The 22775-nt window shown below is 39.8% G+C and overlaps 1 protein-coding gene and 1 pseudogene across 1 annotated transcript; both read right to left on the bottom strand.

The window, feature by feature from the left end:
- Positions 1-2380: 2380 nt before the first annotated feature.
- LOC139783879 (uncharacterized) lies at positions 2381-4159 on the bottom strand (annotated as a pseudogene).
- Positions 4160-7058: 2899 nt separating this feature from the next.
- Positions 7059-14082, bottom strand: LOC139783878 (E3 SUMO-protein ligase ZBED1-like). The gene is made up of 6 exons (XM_071723031.1): positions 14051-14082; positions 13858-13967; positions 13613-13737; positions 13270-13571; positions 12422-13162; positions 7059-7194 (listed from the first exon to the last, which is right to left on the bottom strand). The coding sequence occupies exons 1-6, from the start codon at positions 14080-14082 to the stop codon at positions 7059-7061; spliced, it is 1446 nt and encodes a 481-aa protein (XP_071579132.1).
- Between the last annotated feature and the right edge of the window lie 8693 nt (positions 14083-22775).

Raw genomic sequence — 22775 nt, 5'->3', positions numbered from 1 at the left:
ATGCAATAGCGCTAATAGCGCGTTCCCCGAACGCAGCCGTTAAAAGTACATTAAACTGCATATCCAGCTTATATATAGTACGGTATAAGATATATGATAGTTCCTGCATACAGAACGTGTAAACGTTTGCTACGCCGCAAGAAGCGACGCAGTCGGCAGCCATTCAACCATTGAATGGCTACGTAGCGTCGCTTCTTGTCATGCGACAATCCTTTATCGTTTCCGTGTCCTGTGCAGGAGCCATCAAAAGCGTCAAGTTTCGTGTGGTGCGTAACAAACTGAAAAGGATTAACAACATATTGGATCGACATGGATAGAAGACTAATAAGTTTGAATTGTCTGTAATGTTCCTTGCTTTTTTTATACTAATTTGGTAGCACATTGTGATTGAGGTTAAGTTAGGTTAACTCCACCCAGTGGTGGAGTTTTCCATGTGGTGGTGTTTTCCACGTGGTAAGTCGATATAGTAATGTATTCGTCGTTTAATTGTATTTCGGGTGCGTTCAGGGAACTTGCTATTAGAGCTATTGCACTATTCTATCTTCATCGCTCATTAGATGTAAAATAAGGTTAGAATGACGCAATAGCGATGATAGCGCGCGTATTGTCTAAATACTTCGAAGCGAAGATTATGGACATCTCCAAGGTATATATAATTGCTGAGTGTTTAGGGCTGGTTTTGTGGTGACGGCTGGTCTAGTGGGTAGAGCGCCAGATTCGTAATCCGGAGAACCAGGTTCGAATCCCGCTGGACCACTGAGAATTTCTCAGTAAAAATGCCGCACCTCCCATCTGATGGATAGAGGTAAGCTCTAGATGGGAAAACTGGGCTCCGTCTTTCGGAAAAAGACGTTAAGCAGTTGGTCCACTCATAGCCATCGACCTATGAAGTACCTCAGGAAAAAGTCACCAACCCGCTCGATAAGCGTGGTACGACTTCTAGTTAGCGTAGGGCTGACAACCCATCTAATGAAACAAACCTGTCATAAACGCATTAATATAGTAATGCAGGCCAAGGCTTTCCCCGAGCTGTGCCACTGGATTATTATTATTATTATTAGGGCTGGTTATATTCTAATTCTATAGCTTTATTAATAAGTATAACTGCAATTGAATATAATTGTTGCCCAAAAATTACATTGAATGCTTTATATATGGATTTTCTGTAATAAATGGAAAGTTACAACGTGATAATAAAAAATTTTAGTAAATGAATTTTCAGTACTTATGTATTTGAAATATATTTGTAGTTTTTGAAGTGAAACTTCTTTAGGCACGGTAGTGAATTCGATTTTGCGACACAAAAGAGCGTCACGAATTTTGGGAAACAAAAAAGTGTAACAAAAATTTGGCCAATAGGCGTACGGCATTGGCATTGGCGAGACGGCGCCTTCTTTTGGCACGGTAGTAAGTTCGATTTTGCGACACGAAACTCGAAAGTGTAACGAAAATTCGGCCAATAGGCGTACGGCATTGGCGAGACGGCTCCTTCTTTTGGCACGGTAGTAAGTTCGATTTAGCGACACGAAACTCGACAGTGTAACGAAAATTCGGCCAATAGGCGTACGGCATTGGCGAGACGGCTCCTTCTTTTGGCACGGTAGTAAGTTCGATTTTGCGACACAAAACTCGAAAGTGTAACGAAAATTTGACCAATAGGCGTACGAAATGAAACTTCTTTGGCACGGTAGTAAATTCGATTGTGCGACACGAAAAAACATCACGAAAATTCGACCAACAGACGTACAAAGTGAAACTTCTTTTGGATCGGTAAGTAAGTTCGACTTTGCGACTCGAAAACGCGTTACGAAAATTCGATCAGGCATACGGCACTGGCGAGACGGATATAATGAGAACTGCGTGTAACACATTTTCGAGTTGCGGGCGGCTGCGTGGAGTGACTAATTTCGTTGTATTGTTTTTGTATTAATTTCAGAAAAGTTATGGCAAAGCCTTGCCTTCAAAAGTTTCACTTCTAACGTGGCGACCACGCGTTTATTTTTAAAATACTTTAAGGTAGAGAAAACAGTGTTGAACGTGACAGACTCACGTATGCACTAAAAAGGTACCGAAAGAACGGACGATTAATAAAAGCATTCTTTCATACATTTTATACATTTTTGAAGCGTGTGAAATGTTTTATTACTCTGCATATACGCGTCTCCGTGTAATATACAGATATCTATAGCATACGCTGTTATTACCCGCGTCGATACGGATACCCGAATTAGGGCTGGTAATTTGCTTCGAAGGATTCGATATTCGAAGTTTCGAAGCTTCGAAGCTTCGAAGTTGTCAAAAATAACAGCCCTATCCTTTATGTGTGAAAAATATTACAAAACATACAAAATATATTATAATTCTTCAAATAAAATGCTATTTAAGAATTATGATTTAAATCACAATAAATGACTAATATTTTCTCCAGACTGGAGACTGTAAATTTGTGACGTTTGTCTGAGAAAATCGTCTTGTATGAAGGAAATGAACGTCGCAAAATGTAATAGGAGCGTATTTGAATTTACTCCAGTAGTGTGTTAGAATTTCAAGAGCGCGTCCTTCAACATTGTTGCCTTTCAAAATTTTATTTATTTTTGAAATAATGGTGAATTCAGGATTTTTTTTAAAACTAAATCAAATTTGGAAATAACTTCTTTTCCATTTTTATCTGGTACTTTTTCATATTTTTTATAGTATTAGTTATCAGATCCATGTACTCAATTAAAGGCATATCTCTCGTCTCTAACTTTTTCATGATTTCTGGTAAATATTTAAAGTGAGTTTGAATATATACTCTAAATCATATTCAAGTCGTTCATTTTTCAATACTTCCTGAGCTGTTTTTATTGATACTGCATTGTTACGTTTTGTTGACTCCACGATTTCTTTCTTTCGTGGAATCACTCATTTCATTATACGAAATAGACGGAAACCATAAATAGCGGTTATCGATTGGCGAGCGGATGCAATCCAACTGTCATCGCTCATTAAAGAGTAAATGACGAAACCTTCCAGAAGACTCGAGCCTAATAAAATAGGCAAAATATAGACTTGTTTGTCGCATTCCTTCTAATTCCACGAAATAAAACACGAAATTTCAATTATCTCAAAATTTCCGGGCATGGGTCGCTATAAATTAAAAACACCATAAGGGTCTGGGTAAACTTTCAAGTACGAGGCCAAAAGGACGTGTTGATCTCGCGCCTTTCCGTAAAACGCGGATATGACCTAAGACCCTCGCCTCGCAGCAATTGATGAAGCTAAGACTCTGGAAGGGACTGTCAAAAGACAGGGTGATAGAGAACTCGCCAATGAATAACCGCTAACTAGAAATTGCTTCATACGCAATGACGATATTTTGGTAACTCGCCAAGGGATAGGCGGAAAATCGAAACCTACGTCATAATCGGAAGAGAACTCCACCAATCGAATCTTGTCAAAGATTAATTTACTTTACCGCCTCCTTAAGGCTCCTGGTCCCTGAGCCGAGAACTCCTCGTTGACGGTGGCGACGCCGACGTACCGTCGCGGTAGAAATAAGAACTCTCTCCAATGGAGAATTCTGTCCTCTGTGACATGTTGACAACCTATTTTGTCGTGCGTGGAATTTCCTTATTATTCGCTCTATACTTGTGCTATAACGTTTAACGTATTCGTGAAACTCGTAAAATTGACCGAGGAGTAAGATTTGCAAGGAATACATATGCGGAGGAACATTTTCCATTTCTTTCGATAGTCGTCAACTTGTTTTCCCGTATGTTTAGGATTCGTTTTATGGTTGTTTGTTTATTGTCGAGGGAAAAGAATAGTCCCCGGTCAATTTTAGAAGTGTTTTGAAACGATCTATAGTGATTTTTTATTGAAATGTCTTTTTATTTGAGAATGCCACGCACGACAAAATAGAGTCATTTCTCGTCTCGATAGCAAAAAATTCAATATGGCCGCGGTGACTACTCAGAAGTCTTAATTTTATATAAAAATCGCGACTTTGCGCATTTGGAGTCACTTCCGATCCAGCACAAAGCAGTTTTATTTCAAATCCGTTGTCATCGCACCGACCAGTTTTACTTATACATCAAGGGCAGTTTTCTGTTTGCGTCGTGAACCGAACAAACGCGAGTCGACTCTGTGCGCACTAAGCGCCACAACCAACCACCATCACCAACGACTCGCCGGAACTTACGACCAGTGCCCAGCAGAATATACATATACAGGGGCGTAAACTAGGGGGGGCTAGAGGGGGCTCAGCCCCCCCTTGGGCTACATCGAGCCCCCCCCCCCTGGGCCACGAGCGACTTTTACGCGCGACAGAGTACTCTCTCTCTATCTCACGCGGCGTCTGTCTCTCGCCGCGCGCGCGCGCGCGCGCGCGCGAGAGAGAGAGAGAGAGAGAGAGAGAGAGAGAGAGAGAGAGAGAGAGAGAGAGAGAGAGTACTCTGTCGCGCGACAAAAATCGCTCGTACCTTTTCGCGATCCAGTATCAAATGTCGATAAGTCCGCGCTAGTCGATCGCTGCCGGCTGATGGCGCCTTTTCTTATCTTAGAAAACAAATCATTAACGACCAGTATATATGCCGGTATTAAGGTGACGTGAGCGAAATAAGGTTATAGGCAGCCTATCATAATATTCATAATATGCAATTATCAATTATGCATTATGCAGGACATAAGGAGTTTCTTTAATAAGAATAATAAAAAGAGCAATACAGTACAGAGACAGAGCAGTACTGAAATATCTCAGTCACCAAAGCAAGCGTTAAAAGAAATACCATCCGATATCTCTAAGTAAGTTACTATCGAATTTAATGAATTAATGATTTTATGTTGTATACAATGTGCACGTAGTACCTGGTAGGTACTAAATATATTAATTATCGCTAATAAGTAGGTTTAAAATACTGAAATATAATAATTAATTTCTTCGTCCTTATAGCACTAATGTTAATGTACGTACCTACAGTAAGCTGTTGAGATTTCGCGCAAACTCACTTTTTGTTAGGATTGTCAGTTTTAATGCGAAAATGTAAGTTAGTAAATCTAAAGGATTACTGACTTCGTAAATCATAAATCGTATAAAGTCAGTAATTTTAAATTTTCAGTACATCAATGTCAGTCATGTGTATTGCCCATTGAAAATGTATTTCCCTATTTCCTATATTAAACTAGCCATCACCTATTTGTCCTGTTTTATATTAGATGCCCTGGCGATCCTCTTTCTCAGCCTCGATTAACAGAATATCCCAAGTCTTCATCGAGATCATTTCAACAGTCATGCTACAGTAAATACGACTGGATCGAATATTCTAAGGAAAATGATGCAGCCTACTGTTACCCATGCAGACATTTTCCATCTGGCAACACGAAAACGGAGAACATATCGCTAACGAAAAATGGATTTAGGAACTGGAAAAAAATGATTGAAAAATGTGATGCTCATCAAGACAGCTTCAACCATCAGAAGTCAATTGAAAACTGGGTTAGTTTTATGATTGCTGAAAAAAGAGGGTCTGTTGTAGAACAAGTTGTTTCCCATAAAGTGACGATAACTGCTGAACATCGAGAATACGTAAAATATCTTGCAAAAATAGCACTGTTCTGTGCAAGGCAAAATGTAGGACTGCGAGGCCATGATGAAAGTGATGACTCGCCGAACCGAGGTAACTTTTTGGAATTACTTGATTTGATTGCAACATTGTCGTCAGAATTTGCAAGACTGAGAGAAAAAACATCAAACTCAGCACAGTATACTTCTCCTCCATACCAAAACGCATTACTGGAAGCAGCAGCAAAGGTAGCAAGAGAGACTTTAGTCAAGGAAGTTAAAAGATCTGGCAACTTCTCTATTATATCAGATGGAACGACAGATATAAGATTAAAAGAACAAATGACTCTTTGTTTGAGGTTTGTCGACACTGCAGGTGTGATTCAAGAACGCTATCTTGATATTATCGATATACACAAATATGATGCTAGATCCATCACTACTGGCATTCTGTCAATGCTTCAACGACATGGCTTGGATAAAACCAAATGTGTAGCACAGTGCTACGACACCACAAATGTTATGAGCGGAGAATATGGGGGTGTACAGAACTTTATGAGAGAAGAATGTGGAAATTCCTGTCCATATGTCCACTGCTACGCCCACCGGTTACAACTGGTGCTGTCTCACACAATTAAAGATGTGCCAATTGCTTCTGATTTCTTAGACTTAGTTTCAAGTACTGTCAAACACATTCGATCGTCTAAGATTAGACATGATCTGTATGTGGATATTCAAAAGGAAAACCCTGACATGAAGGTTTTAGAGCTTCCAAGAGTTTGTGTTCACAAGTGGGAATACAACCACACGGCAATATCTATACTTCTACAACGGTTAGGGTGTGTTCTACACGTTTTGCAGCATTCTTCACGGCAAAATAATACTATTGAAGAAAGAGCTGTTGCTTCCGGGTTGCTGAAATTATGGCAGAAATTTTCTTCTATCCTGTGCCTGGTAATTTTTGACGAACTCTTTTTAATGACATCTGTCCTGTCTAAACTGTTGCAGAGCAAAAGAATTGATTTATGCGAGGCAATCAACTTAACCGAATCCTTGATCAAGAAATTGGATGAGCGTCGCACTCATGATTCGTATTTCACAGCTGTATATCAGAGAGCATTGACAATCGCTACGGAGCACAATATTGAAGAAGACGCACCACGACAACAAAAAAGAAAGAGAACTGACAGTGTGCTACTAAAAGACTCTTACGTATGCAGTACTATAGGTAGACGTGCTTTGTCCGATCAGAACGACGATGGCGACGATGCTTCCGACTTTCAGAAATACTTTCGCATTAATGTTTTTAACGTTGTTTATGACAGATTTATCACAGAGTTGTCATCTAGGCTTTTAGTAAACAGTGAACTATTTGCTGCGATTGCTGCTTGCAACCCCAAATCTCCCAGTTTTTGAATGCAGAAAGACTGTTTGTTTTGGGGGAGAAATTTGGTATTGATTGCTCAACTCTCACAGCAGAAATTGTTGTTGCAGAAGGTTATTTGAAAGAAAAGTCTCAAATGAATACCCTCACCGATGTCTTAAAAGAACTGAAGAAACTTGAAGATGGATTTATTTGCCTTTGCAGACTATTTACACTAGCAGCAACTATTCCCATAACCAATGCCTCTTGTGAAAGATCCTTCTCAGTCCTGAAAATGGTTAAAACGTACACCCGTTCCACAATGTCCGAAGAGAGGTTGGGTCATCTAATGTTTTTAAGTATCGATAGAAAGCACGTTGATTTAGACGCTGTTGTGGATGAGTTTGCAAGTATGCACATTAAAATAAACCCGACAAAAACGAGTACAACGAGAAGGTTGTCTTTGACAAGAGATATCCCGTGAATACAGCTGCACACGTATATAAGTTGCACATACATTGTTGACTAGCTGAGCTTTTTATGTTAAAATTATATATATATATACACATATATATATATGCATATTTTAAATTACGGTACAAATAATAATAATATGTGCAATAATAATATATAATACGAAAAAAATTGTATGCTTTAATTTGGTTATACCAAAAACGCTAGCGCATTTTTTTTTGCTTGCTTGGCCGTTGATGCCAGCCCCCCTCTCTTAAGAATCAGCCCCCCTTGTGAGAAGAGTGAGGTTACGCCCCTGTACATATATATATATATATATATATATATATATATATATATTTTGTTCCAGCAACGTGTCTTACTTTTACTAGTTGGAACCTTAACTAGTCTTGCCTTCACTGCCTGAACTTTCATATTGCTTTGCCTTTGCTTATTGGACTGAAAACTTGTCTTGCTATTTATTATGCTTTGGGAACATTGTGTTGGATCCGCCTTTGTTTCAATTTTGAATATCTTATGTCACATTTCTATTCAATCACCTTAAAACCCCCGTGTAAAAATTTTCATGTGAATTCGATATAATTTTAAAAAATCGTCCACCATATTGGATCATGGATTGGATCATGGATTGGGCCATTTTGAATTTTGAAAATCTAATGTCAGATTCGTGTTCAGCGACACCAAAAACCCCCGAGTAACGAGTTTCAAGCGAATTTAAGCAATTTTATGTACATTGTCCGCCATATTGGATCGGCCATCTTGAATTTTTTATTTTGCCACTTTGCATTTAAAAGTAGATATAATTACCTAAATTTTAAGCCATATTAGAACTCTTTACGTCAAAACCAACTTTGGGGGCGGGCCTCTCTCGTTGAGAAAGAATGCCCCATATATATATATAGGAAAGTCTCCTATATTATGAGACAGGATCCTAATATGAGATATTTTAAGCTAAAAGGCCCTATATAGGCTCCATCTGTTAATCCCACCATGAATAAACCCCCTATCTCACAATAAAAGACTTTCTTTTATATATGCTGTCTCTTTTCAAAAAAGATATTGGTAAACCTTCGGAAAACCCACCTATATGAAATAATGAATAAAAATACCCAATTCTTACGTATTTTTGTTCTCTGAACATGAATATGAAACTTAAAAATGGCGCTCGAGACAAAAAACATCGAAAATCGCAACAACAAAAAAACAGAAAAACGCGGGTTAGTCTTCGGAAAACCCATCTATATGAAATAATGGGTAAAAATACCCAATTCCTATGTATTTTTGCCCTCTGAACATGAATATGAAACTTAAAAATGGCAATCGAACTCGCAAGTTGAAGAGAAACTATAAAGGAGTAATATTGTGAAGGAGAACACACTTCTCACTGATTTCGTTGAACTTAGGCTTAATCAACACGTTTTTGCACAAAACGACCGAATCTGGCAGAAAAAAGTGTTGTTTTGCCCCGCGAAGCAAGATATTAACAGTTAAAGTTGACGATTATCCCGTTATAAAACCTGTCATACGATGGGATGTAGCAACTGGTAGCGACCACGAATATGCCTCGCATGCTCCATGGCCGCAGGCGCATACAAAAGTGCGCGAATTTGAATAAAATTTGTCTTACTAAATAGATGAGTCTACAATATACTAAAAATAATCGATACAGAAAAGATTAGCAAGACCCCTACGCAAGACAGGATGTTCCATTCACTTGACGTGTAGGATCTATATGTTGCAGCCACATGCGGTAATGTAGCACTTTATAAAGTGTTTAGACATTGGACACATGCTGTAATTTAATCTTCAAATTAAAAATTACCACACGCGCACACACACACACACGCGCGCGCGCATGTGTGTGTGTTGTGTGTGTGTGTGTGTGTGTGTGTGTGTGTGCGTGTGGTAATTTTTAATTTGAAGATTAAATTACAGCATGTGTACATTTACTGCCTCCACGCATACATATTTTCCACGCGAAACGAGGTGCCACATGGGTTTACAACTTTCCACGCGTGGAAAGCCCATGTACTTTCCCACATAGACATTAATATTTAATAGATATCTATTAAATATCCCCAATGTATATCCATGATATCCACGAGATATTTAATAGATATCCATTAAATATCCAGATGTCCGCCACACGAGATCTAATAAATATCCATTAAATAAATGGATATTTATATAAATAATTTTATATAAACTACTGCACGTCTCGTGGATATTGATTAGATATTTGCGTGGATATTTATTTAATGTTTTTTATTTTTATATATGTCCATTATATACAAATAGAACCCCATAAAGCACATAAACGTTGAATCAACATCTCAAAAATATTATTTCTCTAGATTAAAAGAGGAGCCGGGTCCGAAGACCCGCGGATGTCGCGATTTTGCTTCGCCAGGGACCTGCTTATATTCGCTTCCAACAGAAATTTACTTACGAATTGGTCTTACCATTATGCGCCGCTTAGCGGCGTCGTTACGAACTAGTAAATATCTGTGGTAGACATGTGGTAGATACTTGGTGGATATGGATATGTGGATGGCACGTGGATATTTAATGGATATCCCTGGTGGCTATTTGAGAGATATGGGTATGTGGATAACGTGTGGATATTATATTATACTATAATATAAAACCCGACTGTTTGTCTGCCTGTTTGTTTGTATGTCTGTCCGCAAACTACTTATTCGTTAATGAACCGAATTTCAAAGAATTGTACATGACATTCGTTAATGGACCGAATTTCAGAGCATTGTATATGAAGTAGGGGTAGAATTTTCCGGGGATTGCCATGATATGTATAATTTTTCGTTACCGATCTTTTTGGAAACCGGTTCAGAAATTTTTCCAATTTTTCGGGAAATAATTGACCGAATCTTAAAGAATTATATATAAAATAGGGGTAGAAAAAGAACTAAAGAATGTAATAGAATTAGAAAAATGGCTAATAATAAAGGGGTTTCCGATTTCTGTTTAAAAAAATGTACGTAATTGCTCCAATTTCCGCAAATTTTGAGATATTAAGCTAAATTTTTTTTATGGATAATTTTTATGGATAATTTTTCGTTGCCGATTTTTTGGAAACCGGTTTCAAAATTTTTCAAATTTTTCGAGAAATAATAAGTATTAATGGACCGATTTTCTTGAAACCAGTGCCAAAATTTTTTTAATTTTTGGAGGATAAGTTTAATTTTTCATTAATGGATAATTTTTTAGATGGTGAAAGCGCGCGAAGCGCGAGCAAAAAAAAAGAATAAATGAATTGATATTAGAACAGAAAGGCAGTAAATGTATAACTAAACCCGGTAGAATTTTTAAACAAAATAGAAAAAAGGAGGAACAGAAAAAAAATAAAATGAAAGAGAGTCAATAATGGCGGGTCAGCGGAAGGTGAAAACGCGCGAGGCGCGAGCAAAAATAAAATTTAAAGGCTTTAATATAGGGGATTACATTTTTGAAATATTTGACAAATATTATCTATTATTTATTATTTATTAAAAAAGAATTCGAAGATGTAGGTTACAGCTATATACCCAGATAGCACGCATGTCTAAAAAATGTCTAAAAGATGTCGTAAAAATGTCTTTTAGACACGTGTGTCTAAAAGATGTCTAAAAGATGTCTTTACGACGTCTTTTAGACATACGTGCTGGGTACGTATTAGTCCAAGTCTACAATAGGTGTTTTAAGCCCTAAGCCCTAAGAAATTGTTCAATCACAGTTTAATTTGAGGAGAATAATTGACTGTGATTGGTCAATTTCTTAGGCTTAGGGCTTAAAACACCTATTGTAGACTGGAACTTATACGTATTATGTACGTACGTAATACAATATATGTAAAATATCGAATAGTAATTAAAATTGAAATAACTATATATTTAGCAAATTTCTAATTAATATCAAGTAATTAGATAGGACTCTCGATAATTAACAATAAAAAGTAAATCTGGCCAAATAACGCGCGTTATTTGTGCGTGATAAATCAAAATTCGTCCGGACGAAGATGTAAGAAGAATTAATAAATAAATTTTGATTTTTTACGCACAAATAACCGCGTTGACTCTCGGCCAGATTTAATTTGTATTGTTCTAATTAATAATTCATTTATAATAAAATATCTCCGCGATAATTCAACAGAAATGGATATGTGGATAACACGTGGATATCTAATGGATATCCCTGGTGGCTATTTGAGAGATATGGATATGTGGATGACACGTGGATATTTAATGGATATCCCTGGTGGCTATTTGAGATACAGCTCTCGAATACACGTGTATCAGACTACACGTGTAATCCGTGTATTTAAATTTTCCGTGTTTTAAACCGTGTACATCAATTTAAGAAACTTTTATTCACGTGTATCCGTGTACGTGTACACGCGTACACGTGTATCTGTGTATGTGATACGTGTACACGTGTATGTGATACGTGTATACGTGTATCCGTGTATGTGATACGTGTACACGTGTATGTGATACGTGTACACGTGTATGTGATACGTGTATACGTGTACCCGTGTATGTGATACGTATACACGTGTATGTTCACATAAATGAAGATGAAATATGTGTATGTAGTATGTACACGGGTTAAAACACAATAAAGCTAAATACATAGCAATTGTTATTGTTATTTATTTACTGGCGAAACAAAAACACTTCATTGTCTAAATACATAGGTTACACGCAACATCTATTGTCAATGTATAAGTGTGTGTGAATAAATACATTTATTATAATAAGCGACATATATATTACGGAAAAATAATGTTTATTAATATTTGTTTTTCTTAACTTATCATAAATTTCGAAAATGTAGAAAATTGTATCTATGAAAGTAGACTTCTATTTGGGTATAAAAAAACTAACATATTTACATTTTCTAGCAGCAAAGAACTTCTTTTTGAAGTAATTATATTACCAGCCGTTGAGAAACATCGCTCTGAGCTTGCAGAAGATGCCGGTATACTCAAATATCTTCTGGCAAGATATGAAATAGCAGGAAGTTTATCCTTCCGAATATTCCACCACTCAAATGGATCCAAATCAAATCTTAGTTGCGGTTCAGACAGATAACGTTGCCATTGCGTATCAATGTCATTATTATTGATTTCTTGCTGATAAAGGAACTCCAAAGCACTATTTTTTGTGGTAACTTTGGAGCACGTGTCTTCGACAGGAGATACTTCCTGTAGCATGTATTTCACGTGACCTCTAATCTCTAATCTCGCCTCAAAAGGTTCATGATCCAAGTCTTTAAATCTTGGATCCATCATTGAAGCAATCTGTCTCGCTGTAATGTTGTTGGAGGTCCATGTTAAGTCGAAACGTTGTGTGATTTCATTTGCGATTATTTCCTTGGCGTTCTTTATCATTACATCATCCTCATCGCGAATTTGCATGTGGTTCTGAAGTGTCTTTTGTAGGACAGGACGAACCATGGATACAGGAGAACTGTTGTCGCCACATAAAACCGTAGTTGCCAATTGCAGAGGTTTTAACAATGTCAAAAGCGCCTCTATGAGTGTCCATTCTCTCTCGCTTATTTCTAAGCTTTCGGCTACCGAAGCTGTGGTACTACGACGATCTGTCAATACATTCATGACAGGGATTCGGTTCTGAAGAAGTCGCTCGAGCATAAAGTATGACGAGTTCCATCTTGTCTTGCAACTCTGTAAAAGACTCATCGTAGGTAGACCGAGCTGCTCTTGTTTATCTTGAAGCGCGTATTTTGCCACATTTGAGTGTTTAAAGTGTGAAACAATTTTGCTGGATTCACAAGCAGTTTTTCAATATCACCTCCAACGAGCGCTTTGTTAACCGCTAGCTGGAGACTATGAGCAGCACAAGTGAGACCAAACTTTTCTTAAATTTGCTGGAGTAAGTGAGTAGCGTTTATAATATTTGTGGCATTATCGGTGACTACTGCCATGACTTTCTCATTAATGTTCCATTTAACGAATAATTCCTCCATTCGACTGGCCAAATTTGCTGCTGTGTGACGCTCCTCCATTTCGTATACTCCAAGAGTGAAGCATTTAGGAGTCCAATTCTCATCCAACATGTGAGCGATTAGAGTGACATAAGAATGCTGTGTTAAAGAAGACCAGCAATCAGTAGTGCATGAAACAGCAACAGCATCTTTCAGCGCGACTTTAATTTTCTCTTCAACATTATCCTTTAATAGATTCAACCTTTTTTTTAGGGCTTCATCTTTACATGGAGAATAGCCTGGTCCACTGCGGTCATAAATTGCCGGAACCCCTCGCTGGAGCAAAAAGAGATCGGCATTTGGTTGATTGCAATCATTTTAGCCAATGCTTGGTGTATGAGTTCCTTTCGCTCTGCATTGCAAACAATGTTGGTTTGTAATGTTTGTATGTTGCGCTGCTTCCGTCGGCGTTTCGGAATTGATTGAAAAGACGAACTTGATTGGCGTTTCGGAATTGATTGAGAAGACGAACTTGATGGGAAGAGATCAGCTATCTGATCTTGTTCAATGTCTGTATTGTCTCTAATATTATTTTGTTGTTCTTCAACGCTTGTGTTTTCTTCATGATCTGATGGATCGTGCCTGTAATTTATTTTAATATAAAAAGCATTTGTCATTTAGAGTAAATTTATTTATTTATCAAATCATTGGAGAAAGCCATTTACGGTCTGACTGGATCTTGGTAGCCTAATAACATTTTTGTGTGAATTATTGTATAAATTTTCCAACATAATAACTGCGCGCCGAACATTTGTCAGTCTTAAAACACAGCTTTTGTTGGAGCAGTAATTTCACATGTTTAAATCGATAATCAATTTAACTTGTGATGCTAACAAGCATCACGCCCGTCACGGTATGAGGGAAGCAATAAATTCTTTACAGTGTTTTAATAATGATGCTTATTAGCATCGTAAGTTAAATCGATTATATCGATTTAAATATGTGAATTTACTGCTTCAACAGAAGCTGTGTTTTAAGACTGACAAAAATATTCGGCGCGCAGTTATTGTGTCGGAAAATGTATACAATAATTCACACAGAAATATTATTAGGCTACCAAGATCCAGTCAGACCGTAAATGGCTTTCTCCAATGATTTGATTGTATATCTTAACGGTTTTGTTCACTTATTAATATTATTTATTTATGTTCAATTAAATTTATTTATATTCAATTAAAGTTACTTGCATGCGCAAGTCATATTTATATAAATGTTTCTTTATTAAGTAGCAAAATAATTTTTCGTTTGCGGTATAAAATAATAATAAATATTAAGAAGAAACTAACTGTGTGTGTATGTGTGTGTTGTTCTCTAGATGCTTGTGTTGCTTTCCTTGTAAACACCATGAATTGTCATTAAATGTCTTCCCAAAGATCCGGTAGTACCGCCAGTGCAGGAGAATTCATTGTCGTCTGTGTCATCGCATAATTCACAATATGCCTTATCACCTTTACGGGTAGCGTACTGCCAAACCCAACTTTGCGAAGCTTCATGCTGCTTGTCCAATAATTACATGAATTGTGATCTCATCCAACAGACAGAGTTTGTCTCCACGCGATTGAAGATACAAAGGAACAAATAACAGTTATTTTGAAGGTGCTGCCAGAAAATGTCGATGTTAGTTTTTTTATACAAAATAGAAGTTGACAATAGATGTTGCGTGTAACCTATGTATTTAGCTTTATTGTGTTTCAAGGTTTCAACCCGTGTATTTATTTTCATTTATATGTATACATACACGTGTATACGTATCACATACACGGGTACACGTGTATACGTGTCACATACACGGATACACGTGTACACGTGTCACATACACGGATACACGTGTACACGTGTACACGTACACGAATATTCGTGTACATGTGTCACGTGCATAAGTACACGTGAATAAAGGTTTCTTAAATCCGTGTACACGGGTCACGTGTACACGTGAATATTGAAACACGCGGACAATCGAGAGCTCTAATTTGAGAGATATGGATATGTGGATGACACGTGGATATTTAATGGATATCCCTGGTGGCTATTTGAGAGATATGGATATTTTACATCCCACACAGCACACTTTATCTGATGGACGTCCTACAGACATCATTTTGGAATATCTCAATAACCGCAGGACATCCCAAAATGGTCTCAGATATCCGGTGGATATCCAGCAGATGCACAAGTGTCTGGCTATTTAGTATCGTGCAGACATCTTAGATGACGTCCACAGGATATCTGAGGCAGACCGAAAAATGTCGCAAGATATTAATTATATAGCACTCGCGATATTATATGGATATTCTATATACAATGAGCCAGAAATTATGGTTTAACCAGAAAGGGGATAATTGTACAATCATGGACAGAAATATTATTCCTCTTTTTGATAAATTTCGGAATGCATTCGTCTTGTCCAATAAAAGAATTCTCCCATTGAAAAATAAATTATAAAATTAAACAAACACATTCCAAAATTTATAACAAAAAATTAACCTTTCTATCCACGATGTACATGAAAAAATAATATATTTATGGGGCATTCCACGCCAATTCGCGAGGGGTCAAACTTCGACCTTTTTATTTTGATGGCGGCTCGTTTTTAGCAGATCTTTACGAGTACAATACCCATGTAAGAGCGTTGCTATAATAAATGTAGCGTTTCCGAAATAGAGCCTGCGCAAAATGAAGACTGCAAGATTTTCATTTTGCAAGGGGACCTAAGTCGTCTACAGACGATTCCGAGTCTCGACATCGAACTCGCAAAACTCATGTTCGACCGTTAGACGCCCGCGCCGTGCCATCGTAAGCGGTGAGATCCCGACGACGGGCAGAGGCGCCGTACGGCAAACCGGGCTCGTGCGACGACCGGCCCGCGAGGACCGGCCGCCTAGTAGTGTGTCACATTGTTTTGAGCCTTTTCGACTCACGAGACTCCTAGAGATATCATTACCACCTTTGATTAGAGAAGATACGGCCTTAGAGGCGTTCAGGCATAATCCCACGGATGGTAGCTTCGCACCACCGGCCGCTCGACCGAGTGCGTGAACCAAATGTCCGAACCTGCGGTTCCTCTCGTACTGAGCAGGATTACTATCGCAATGACTGGTCATCAGTAGGGTAAAATTAACCTGTCTCACGACGGTCTAAAATACGCTATTTCGATCATATTTTTTAAAAAAATTACTCGTAATTTTTATAATAATATTGTTAAACAACTAGAGTAAAAAAACACAAAAGAATATCTTAAAAAACCCCCATTTTCCTATTTTTTGAAATTTATAAGGAATATTCTGGGGAGTAATTAAAAAATTTTAAGACCGGTCCGAAGTTGCGCAGAAAATTTGGGAATTTTATAAATTTTTTTGTAAGGCAGACAGAGGTACCGTGGCTTCGCACGGACTTGCGCGCGGCCTCGAGCGGACTCGAGCTTCAACACAGTACAACCAGTAAGTCAACGTGACTAATTATTTTGCTTTGCGCCGATCCGTACTGCGCATCGACATGTTGTTGGGCGCGCTATGGTCCCGGTTTTATTCACATTCTTACTAGGAAGGGCCTATAGGTATAAATACACGTACAAATCACTTAGCGTCTCTTACATCATTGATTTCACAGAGTTTTCCATTATTGACCTAAAACGTACGAAAATCTACTGTGGCGTCACACCGACTTTGCACTACTACACATACAAAAATCCTCTGATTGGCGCGCCCAACAACATGTGGTCCTAGGAAGAAAATCTCTCCGAAAATATCCTCCCCGGAAATGAGCTCCCGGGAAAATCTCCCCGGAAAAAAATCTCCCCATCCAAAAACACAGTAATACTGTATTTAAATTGTGTGGCATCATTTGTGGCGCTTCACTACCGTTAAACTAGACACATAGTGTGCCTTGCAAAGTACATGCATGGCTTTCCACGCGTAGAAAGTCGTAAACCCATCTGGCACCTCGTTTACATGGAAAGTGTATGCCGTGGAGGGTAGTAGGTTCCATCCCCCCTAAAAAAATAGGTTTGCAAGGCAAAGCGAGGTTTATTCCACACTAATGTGGAATACTTTAACGGTAGTGGAGCCAAGTCAGAAAAAAAATGATTAAACGTTTTATAGTAGAGATAGATGTAAAGTATTGTATGGAAAAGTACATGCCTGGTGGCAGCGAGTTCCGCCCCCCCTGCGGAAGGTTCCACAAAAAAAAAACTAACCTAACCCTTAACCCCTTAACCCAACCCATTTGTTGCGTGGGTGACCACCCACACACGTGTGTGTGTGTGTGTGTGTGTGTGTGTGTTGTGTGTGTGTGTGTGTGTGTGTGTGTGTGTGTGTGTGTGTGTGTGTGTGTGTGTGCTGCGTGTACGTGTGCGTGAGCGTGTGGCGTGTGCGTGTGCGTGTGCGTGTGCGTGTGCGTGCGCGTGTGCGTGTGCGGTGCGTGTGTATTTGCGTGTGTGTGGTTAAGTGCTATCGCGCGCGTTAAGCCCCTTGCACAATAGGCGATAGCGATAGCATTAGTGACAGCGACAAGGTTGCCGACAAAGCTGTACAGACGGCGTCATTAATGCTTTCTTAGCTGTGTTCTGGGGATTTCTATAGTGCACGTTACATGTACTATGTCTTCAGGTGAAAGGCATTAATGACGCCGTCTGTACCTTTGTCGGCAACTTTGTCGCTGTCGCTATCGCCTATTGTGGCAAGGGGCTTTAGATTCTGCGTTAGAGTTATTGCGCGTGTTGTAATTTCGCGTTATTACTCGTATTATATTCAGCGTTGTGTGTTAGAGTCCCGCGTCTCTCGCGAGCGTCTTATACCTTGGCGACAGAACCCTTTCGCGGTTTTGGACGTCGAGTCCTTGCGCGCCGAGCGTGGCGCAGCACTACTTGATGATATTTCATGTTCAATATTACTTCGTATTCGATCATATTTTCTGTTTCTTGTACTATTATATGTAATCCTAGTTTACGTTCCATATTACGTCCTATTTACTTTGTTATTTCGCGCTTACTTCTACATTGTGTTTATTTAGATTCCGAAATTAATGTTCTCTATCACGTTACATTATCTAATTCTGTTAATTCAGTCTCTTTAATACAATTAATGTCTGATCTCTGCTATTTCATAATCCGACTCAGTTTAATTTCTGACTTCCGCTATTCAATAATTCTCTTTACCATTCGATCTCATAGTATTTCCAAGTTATAATAAAGACTGTTACTGACTAGTATTAAACATTTGTATGTTGCTTAACCGTCACCCAGCCGAATTTTAGAGCTGCCCGACATCCACCTCGCCCTTAGGCCGTTAGGTCGAGCTGGCCGATCTCTCGCACGACCGACTAAATTAGCTATCGGTTTAGCGTATGGATTTCGCGATTTTGAGTAACTTAGTGGACGCGAGTATTACGCGTCTGGGCGCCCAACTTTTGGTTTAGAGTGTAATTGTCGGGCCGTGCGAGGGACCAGTTGGAGAGGCCTTCATCCTTCTCTCCTCACCTCCCTTTGATCCATCTTGCGCCTCGTGCGCTATTCACAAATAAAAAGGACGTGACAGTGCATTGTCTATATATATAATATTACTAATTATTTTATTATATAAATTTATTTGTCGACGTCAGATCGACATTGATTCGACGTTGAGTCAACTATAATTAGTCAATAAGTTCGTCGATCAACAGTGATTCGACGTCGAAAAACGTCGATCAATTCGATTTAACCAGCTGTCAACCTCTTCGACGTCAAATTAACGTTAAATCGACGTCACCTTTCTGACTGGATAGGGATTGCTATTTAAAAATTTAATTTGACTTTATTTCAAAATGTCGGGTCATCCGATAGATGGCATCCGATAGGATTCGTTTCTCGTATTTAAAATTTGAAACAATGGTATAAAAACAGTATATAATCATATAAATGACGGAACTGCACAACTTGTATCAGTTGTATCAGTCGCGCCTATGTGTACTGTCTATACACATATACTAATAAATTACTTCCCTTAGCACTGACACAAACTTGTAAATTTTTCAAACTTTGTTTGTTCATAACTTTTAAATAAGCAATGACCGCCGATTAGTTATAAGGAAAAGTTACTCAGGATCACGTCCTTGACAACATATGTTAAGGTCATTGAAATTGGTGAGGTCACCCTCTTTCTGGATAATTACCTAATTTTATTTAAAAATTTTGTGACTTAATTATATAGAGGAAAGTCCCCTATTATGAGATAAACTCCTAATATGCGATAGCGGGGTTTTTGCTAAACTAATAGGTTCTATTTGTTGGTTCCACCATGAACTTATTGCCCTTGGTGTAAAACCTATTTAGTAGAAAATTCATTGTTCGATCGTGCATGCACTCGTTACGAATATCGAAATTGTGAATTTGGATGTTGTCAAGTTCCATAAAGGTAAGACTTTGAACCTTGTTTATTATTATAATAAATAAATATTTGACAATGAGTTTTGTATGCAGCGATAGAGTAAGGTCGTATTAATAGGAAAATACAGGATATGTTGAGTTGCTTAATTTAGATTTGGTGATCGCGAAACCGCAAGGCGTGGGGTCCGCAATATGAGATATTCAGGGTGACGATCGTTGCTAGAGTATGAAGGAATGTACAGTAATTATTGTACAGTAATAAAAAGTGGGAAAATACTATGTTAAAGTTAAGGGAAGGTTCATACGAATTTATAAAAGTGTGCTGATGGTGATCGCATGCTCATGCTGGGCGCACACTGGCTGCGCTGGAAATATTGAGTATAAGTGGGTTTGCGATTATTGCAAATAAGCTTCTCCATTACATTTGTATTTCAGAGACATTAAATGAAGTTTTCTAATTGCAATACCGATGTATTTTGCACATTATTAGCGATTTCTCAAGGTATCTCATATTAGGAGTACACTTTTTCGATTTTGCATGAAGTTCATTTTTACATTTTTCTAATTTTCAGAAAAATTAATATTTAAATTAGATTTTACATTTCAGCATCTTAAAGCTTATTAAATTCCCTTTAAAATGACCTACTACTTTTTTTTCATTCTGCCCATAGACTTCCGATAATCACACAAAATAGATGTGGTGTCTCCATTGTTAGGATGGGATCGGATGGATGAGTGGAGAGATATAATATCCATGATAAAGCTTATATTTCAGCGTACACCAGTTCAGCGATGTTTACAAAGCGTAACGGACACACAACGAAAAAGCAGAGAGTGAGTGATGTAGATGTCGCGATGGCCGTATTAGGGAGGACGGCGATTGGTAGTACTATACGCGGACTTTTGAGAAATCGTACACTATAACATCCATAATAGGGGACTTTAGTAGACCATAACAGTATCCAGGGCGGTCGGGTGCAACCGAGGGGAAGCGGGGGGGGGCCGCGCGCACGCAGGGGAACGCCATAAGAGATGGGCGAGGGGGACGAGGGGGGGGCATGGGGTGGAGATGGGTGAGGGGGGTGAAGGGCGGACAGGTGCAAGGGGAAACAGGGGGGGTGAGGTGGACAGGTGTGAGGGAAAATTTCCCCTGTAACCGGACAAACATTCCCCTGGAACTGGACAAAGGTGTATCGCTGTCCAATCAGATCGCGGTACGAAGACTCGAGGCTGTCCAATCAGATGCGAGTATTTTGGTGGAACACCTGTCCCTAGGCGGGTGATGGGGAATTCGCACCGCAGTGTTGCCACCTTGCAATAACCTGAAAGACGTAAATTCCCTAGGCGGGTGATGGGGAATTTCGCGCCGCAGGGTTGCCACCGGGGTTGGGGGGATCGTCGCTCCGAGAGGGCGATCGAATCGGCGTTATCGACCACGTTATCGGCCGCGAGCGGAAATCCGCCCCGATTCGCGCGTCAATCGCGAATAATGTTATCATCGCGCGCGTTCGAACTCGTTCGAGGTCGCTCTTGTCAGTTCCTCCTTTTGTTTTTTTCGCAGGATGCGGCAAGCGGATGTCCCCTTCCCGGAAGGGTGTATCCTGTAGGTACATCCTCCGTTGAGATAATGAACGAGTATAATTGATTGGCGCGACAGCGTAAAGCGCATCGGAATGGGATAAGTTAATGTGGTTTTTTTCTTTTAACGTGGTATGAGCGGCGAGTACGTAGAACTTTGCAAACCGGCGTGGGTGAAATCAGAAATGCTACATTTCCGAAAACCGCTCGTGAAAATCAGCGAACCGCTCGCGAGGAATGGAGATCCGTTCGCGAGGGAGTGGGATCCGCGGCGCATCGATGTAGCGAGATATCTGATCCGTCGCGAAATCGGAATCGCCGATCTCCGATCACATCGGAAGTTTACTCGATCGCTATATATTTTGTGAAACAAATCGGTGTCCGCGAAACCGATCTCCGATCCCAGCCCCCTCGGAGCGCCCTGGGTGTTACAGTGCACTTCCGACCCCCTCGCCGCCCACTTCATATGTAAGATCGGTGAACAATCGGCGTCCGCGAAAAACCATAAATGCTACATGGGGTGAAGTCACCGTTATTTTTTGACGCGGTATGCGCCGCGAGGAAGTGAAAAAACTTGAAAAAAGTGTGTGCGCGGGAATCAGCAAACCGCTCGGGAGGAGATTGACGAAAGACTTGGATCCGTGTAGCGTCGACGTAACCGGATATGTGATCGGTCGCGAAATCGGAATCGCCGATCGCCGATCGTACCCGGACGTTTCTCGAGACAAACGTGGCGTATCACCTGCGAGGACGGTGTTACAACGTAATATTGGGCGCGGAATACCGTAGATCGATTTGAGGGAGCGCGTATAAGAGTTCCACCGAAGAGTGGACCTATGAGTGTCTGTTACGAGACGGAGGGTATAGCGAGATTTGGCGTTTTGCGCTAGCGGTATTTATTTCTCCTGCAACATTATTGGAGGAGTGGGGTGAAAAGAACATATCTGTGCACTCGCGAATGAAAGATCGCCGTTATCCCTCGCCCGAGGAATCTGATGACAACCTCACTGCTACGAGCCCATGCCCATGTTCTCGTCCGATTCGGACGACGAACGGCGAGACTCGAAACGTCGTTATCGTCAAACGTATGCGCGTCGGTGGCGAAGGAGGACTCGCGATGGAATCTAGCGACTCATCATCTGCGAAGGGAGATCGGAGCGCGAACTGCGCGCGAGCGAGCGTGGATAGAGACGACAATGGCAAACTCCGTTAGGGCGAACGATTATATGCGTTACGTACCGCTCGAGTATTATCTTTACTATCAGACGGTGGACGGAGGAGAGAAGATACGTAGGATTCAGACCTACAAGTCTCGTCGTCTTTTCGATTGAGTGAAATTCAGTGTTCCCGAGGGTGAAAGGCCCTTCTGGATAGGATGCAGGAAGAGTGCGACGAGTTGCTCGCCGCGGACGTCCGCGACGCGGACGGGTACCGCGCGTGGGGACGACGATGCG

This window comes from Temnothorax nylanderi, unplaced genomic scaffold (assembly GCF_030848795.1).
Source record: "Temnothorax nylanderi isolate EJ_2023f unplaced genomic scaffold, tnyl_v1.0 TNYL_tig0553_pilon, whole genome shotgun sequence".
In the NCBI taxonomy this organism is placed as follows: Eukaryota; Metazoa; Arthropoda; class Insecta; order Hymenoptera; family Formicidae; genus Temnothorax; species Temnothorax nylanderi.
This window is presented reverse-complemented; position numbering and strand designations above follow the sequence as displayed.

Coding starts and splice junctions, on each gene's coding strand:
- LOC139783878 (XM_071723031.1), bottom strand. CDS start 14,082: ATGTTATTAGGCTACCAAGATCCAGTCAGACC. Junction 13,738..13,857: donor AGCTGATCTCTTCCCATCAA/GTTCGTCTTCTC, acceptor TTTGCAATGCAG/AGCGAAAGGAACTCATACAC. Junction 7,195..12,421: donor GATTTGGATCCATTTGAGTG/GTGGAATATTCG, acceptor AACCATTTTCAG/GACTGAGAAGGATCTTTCAC.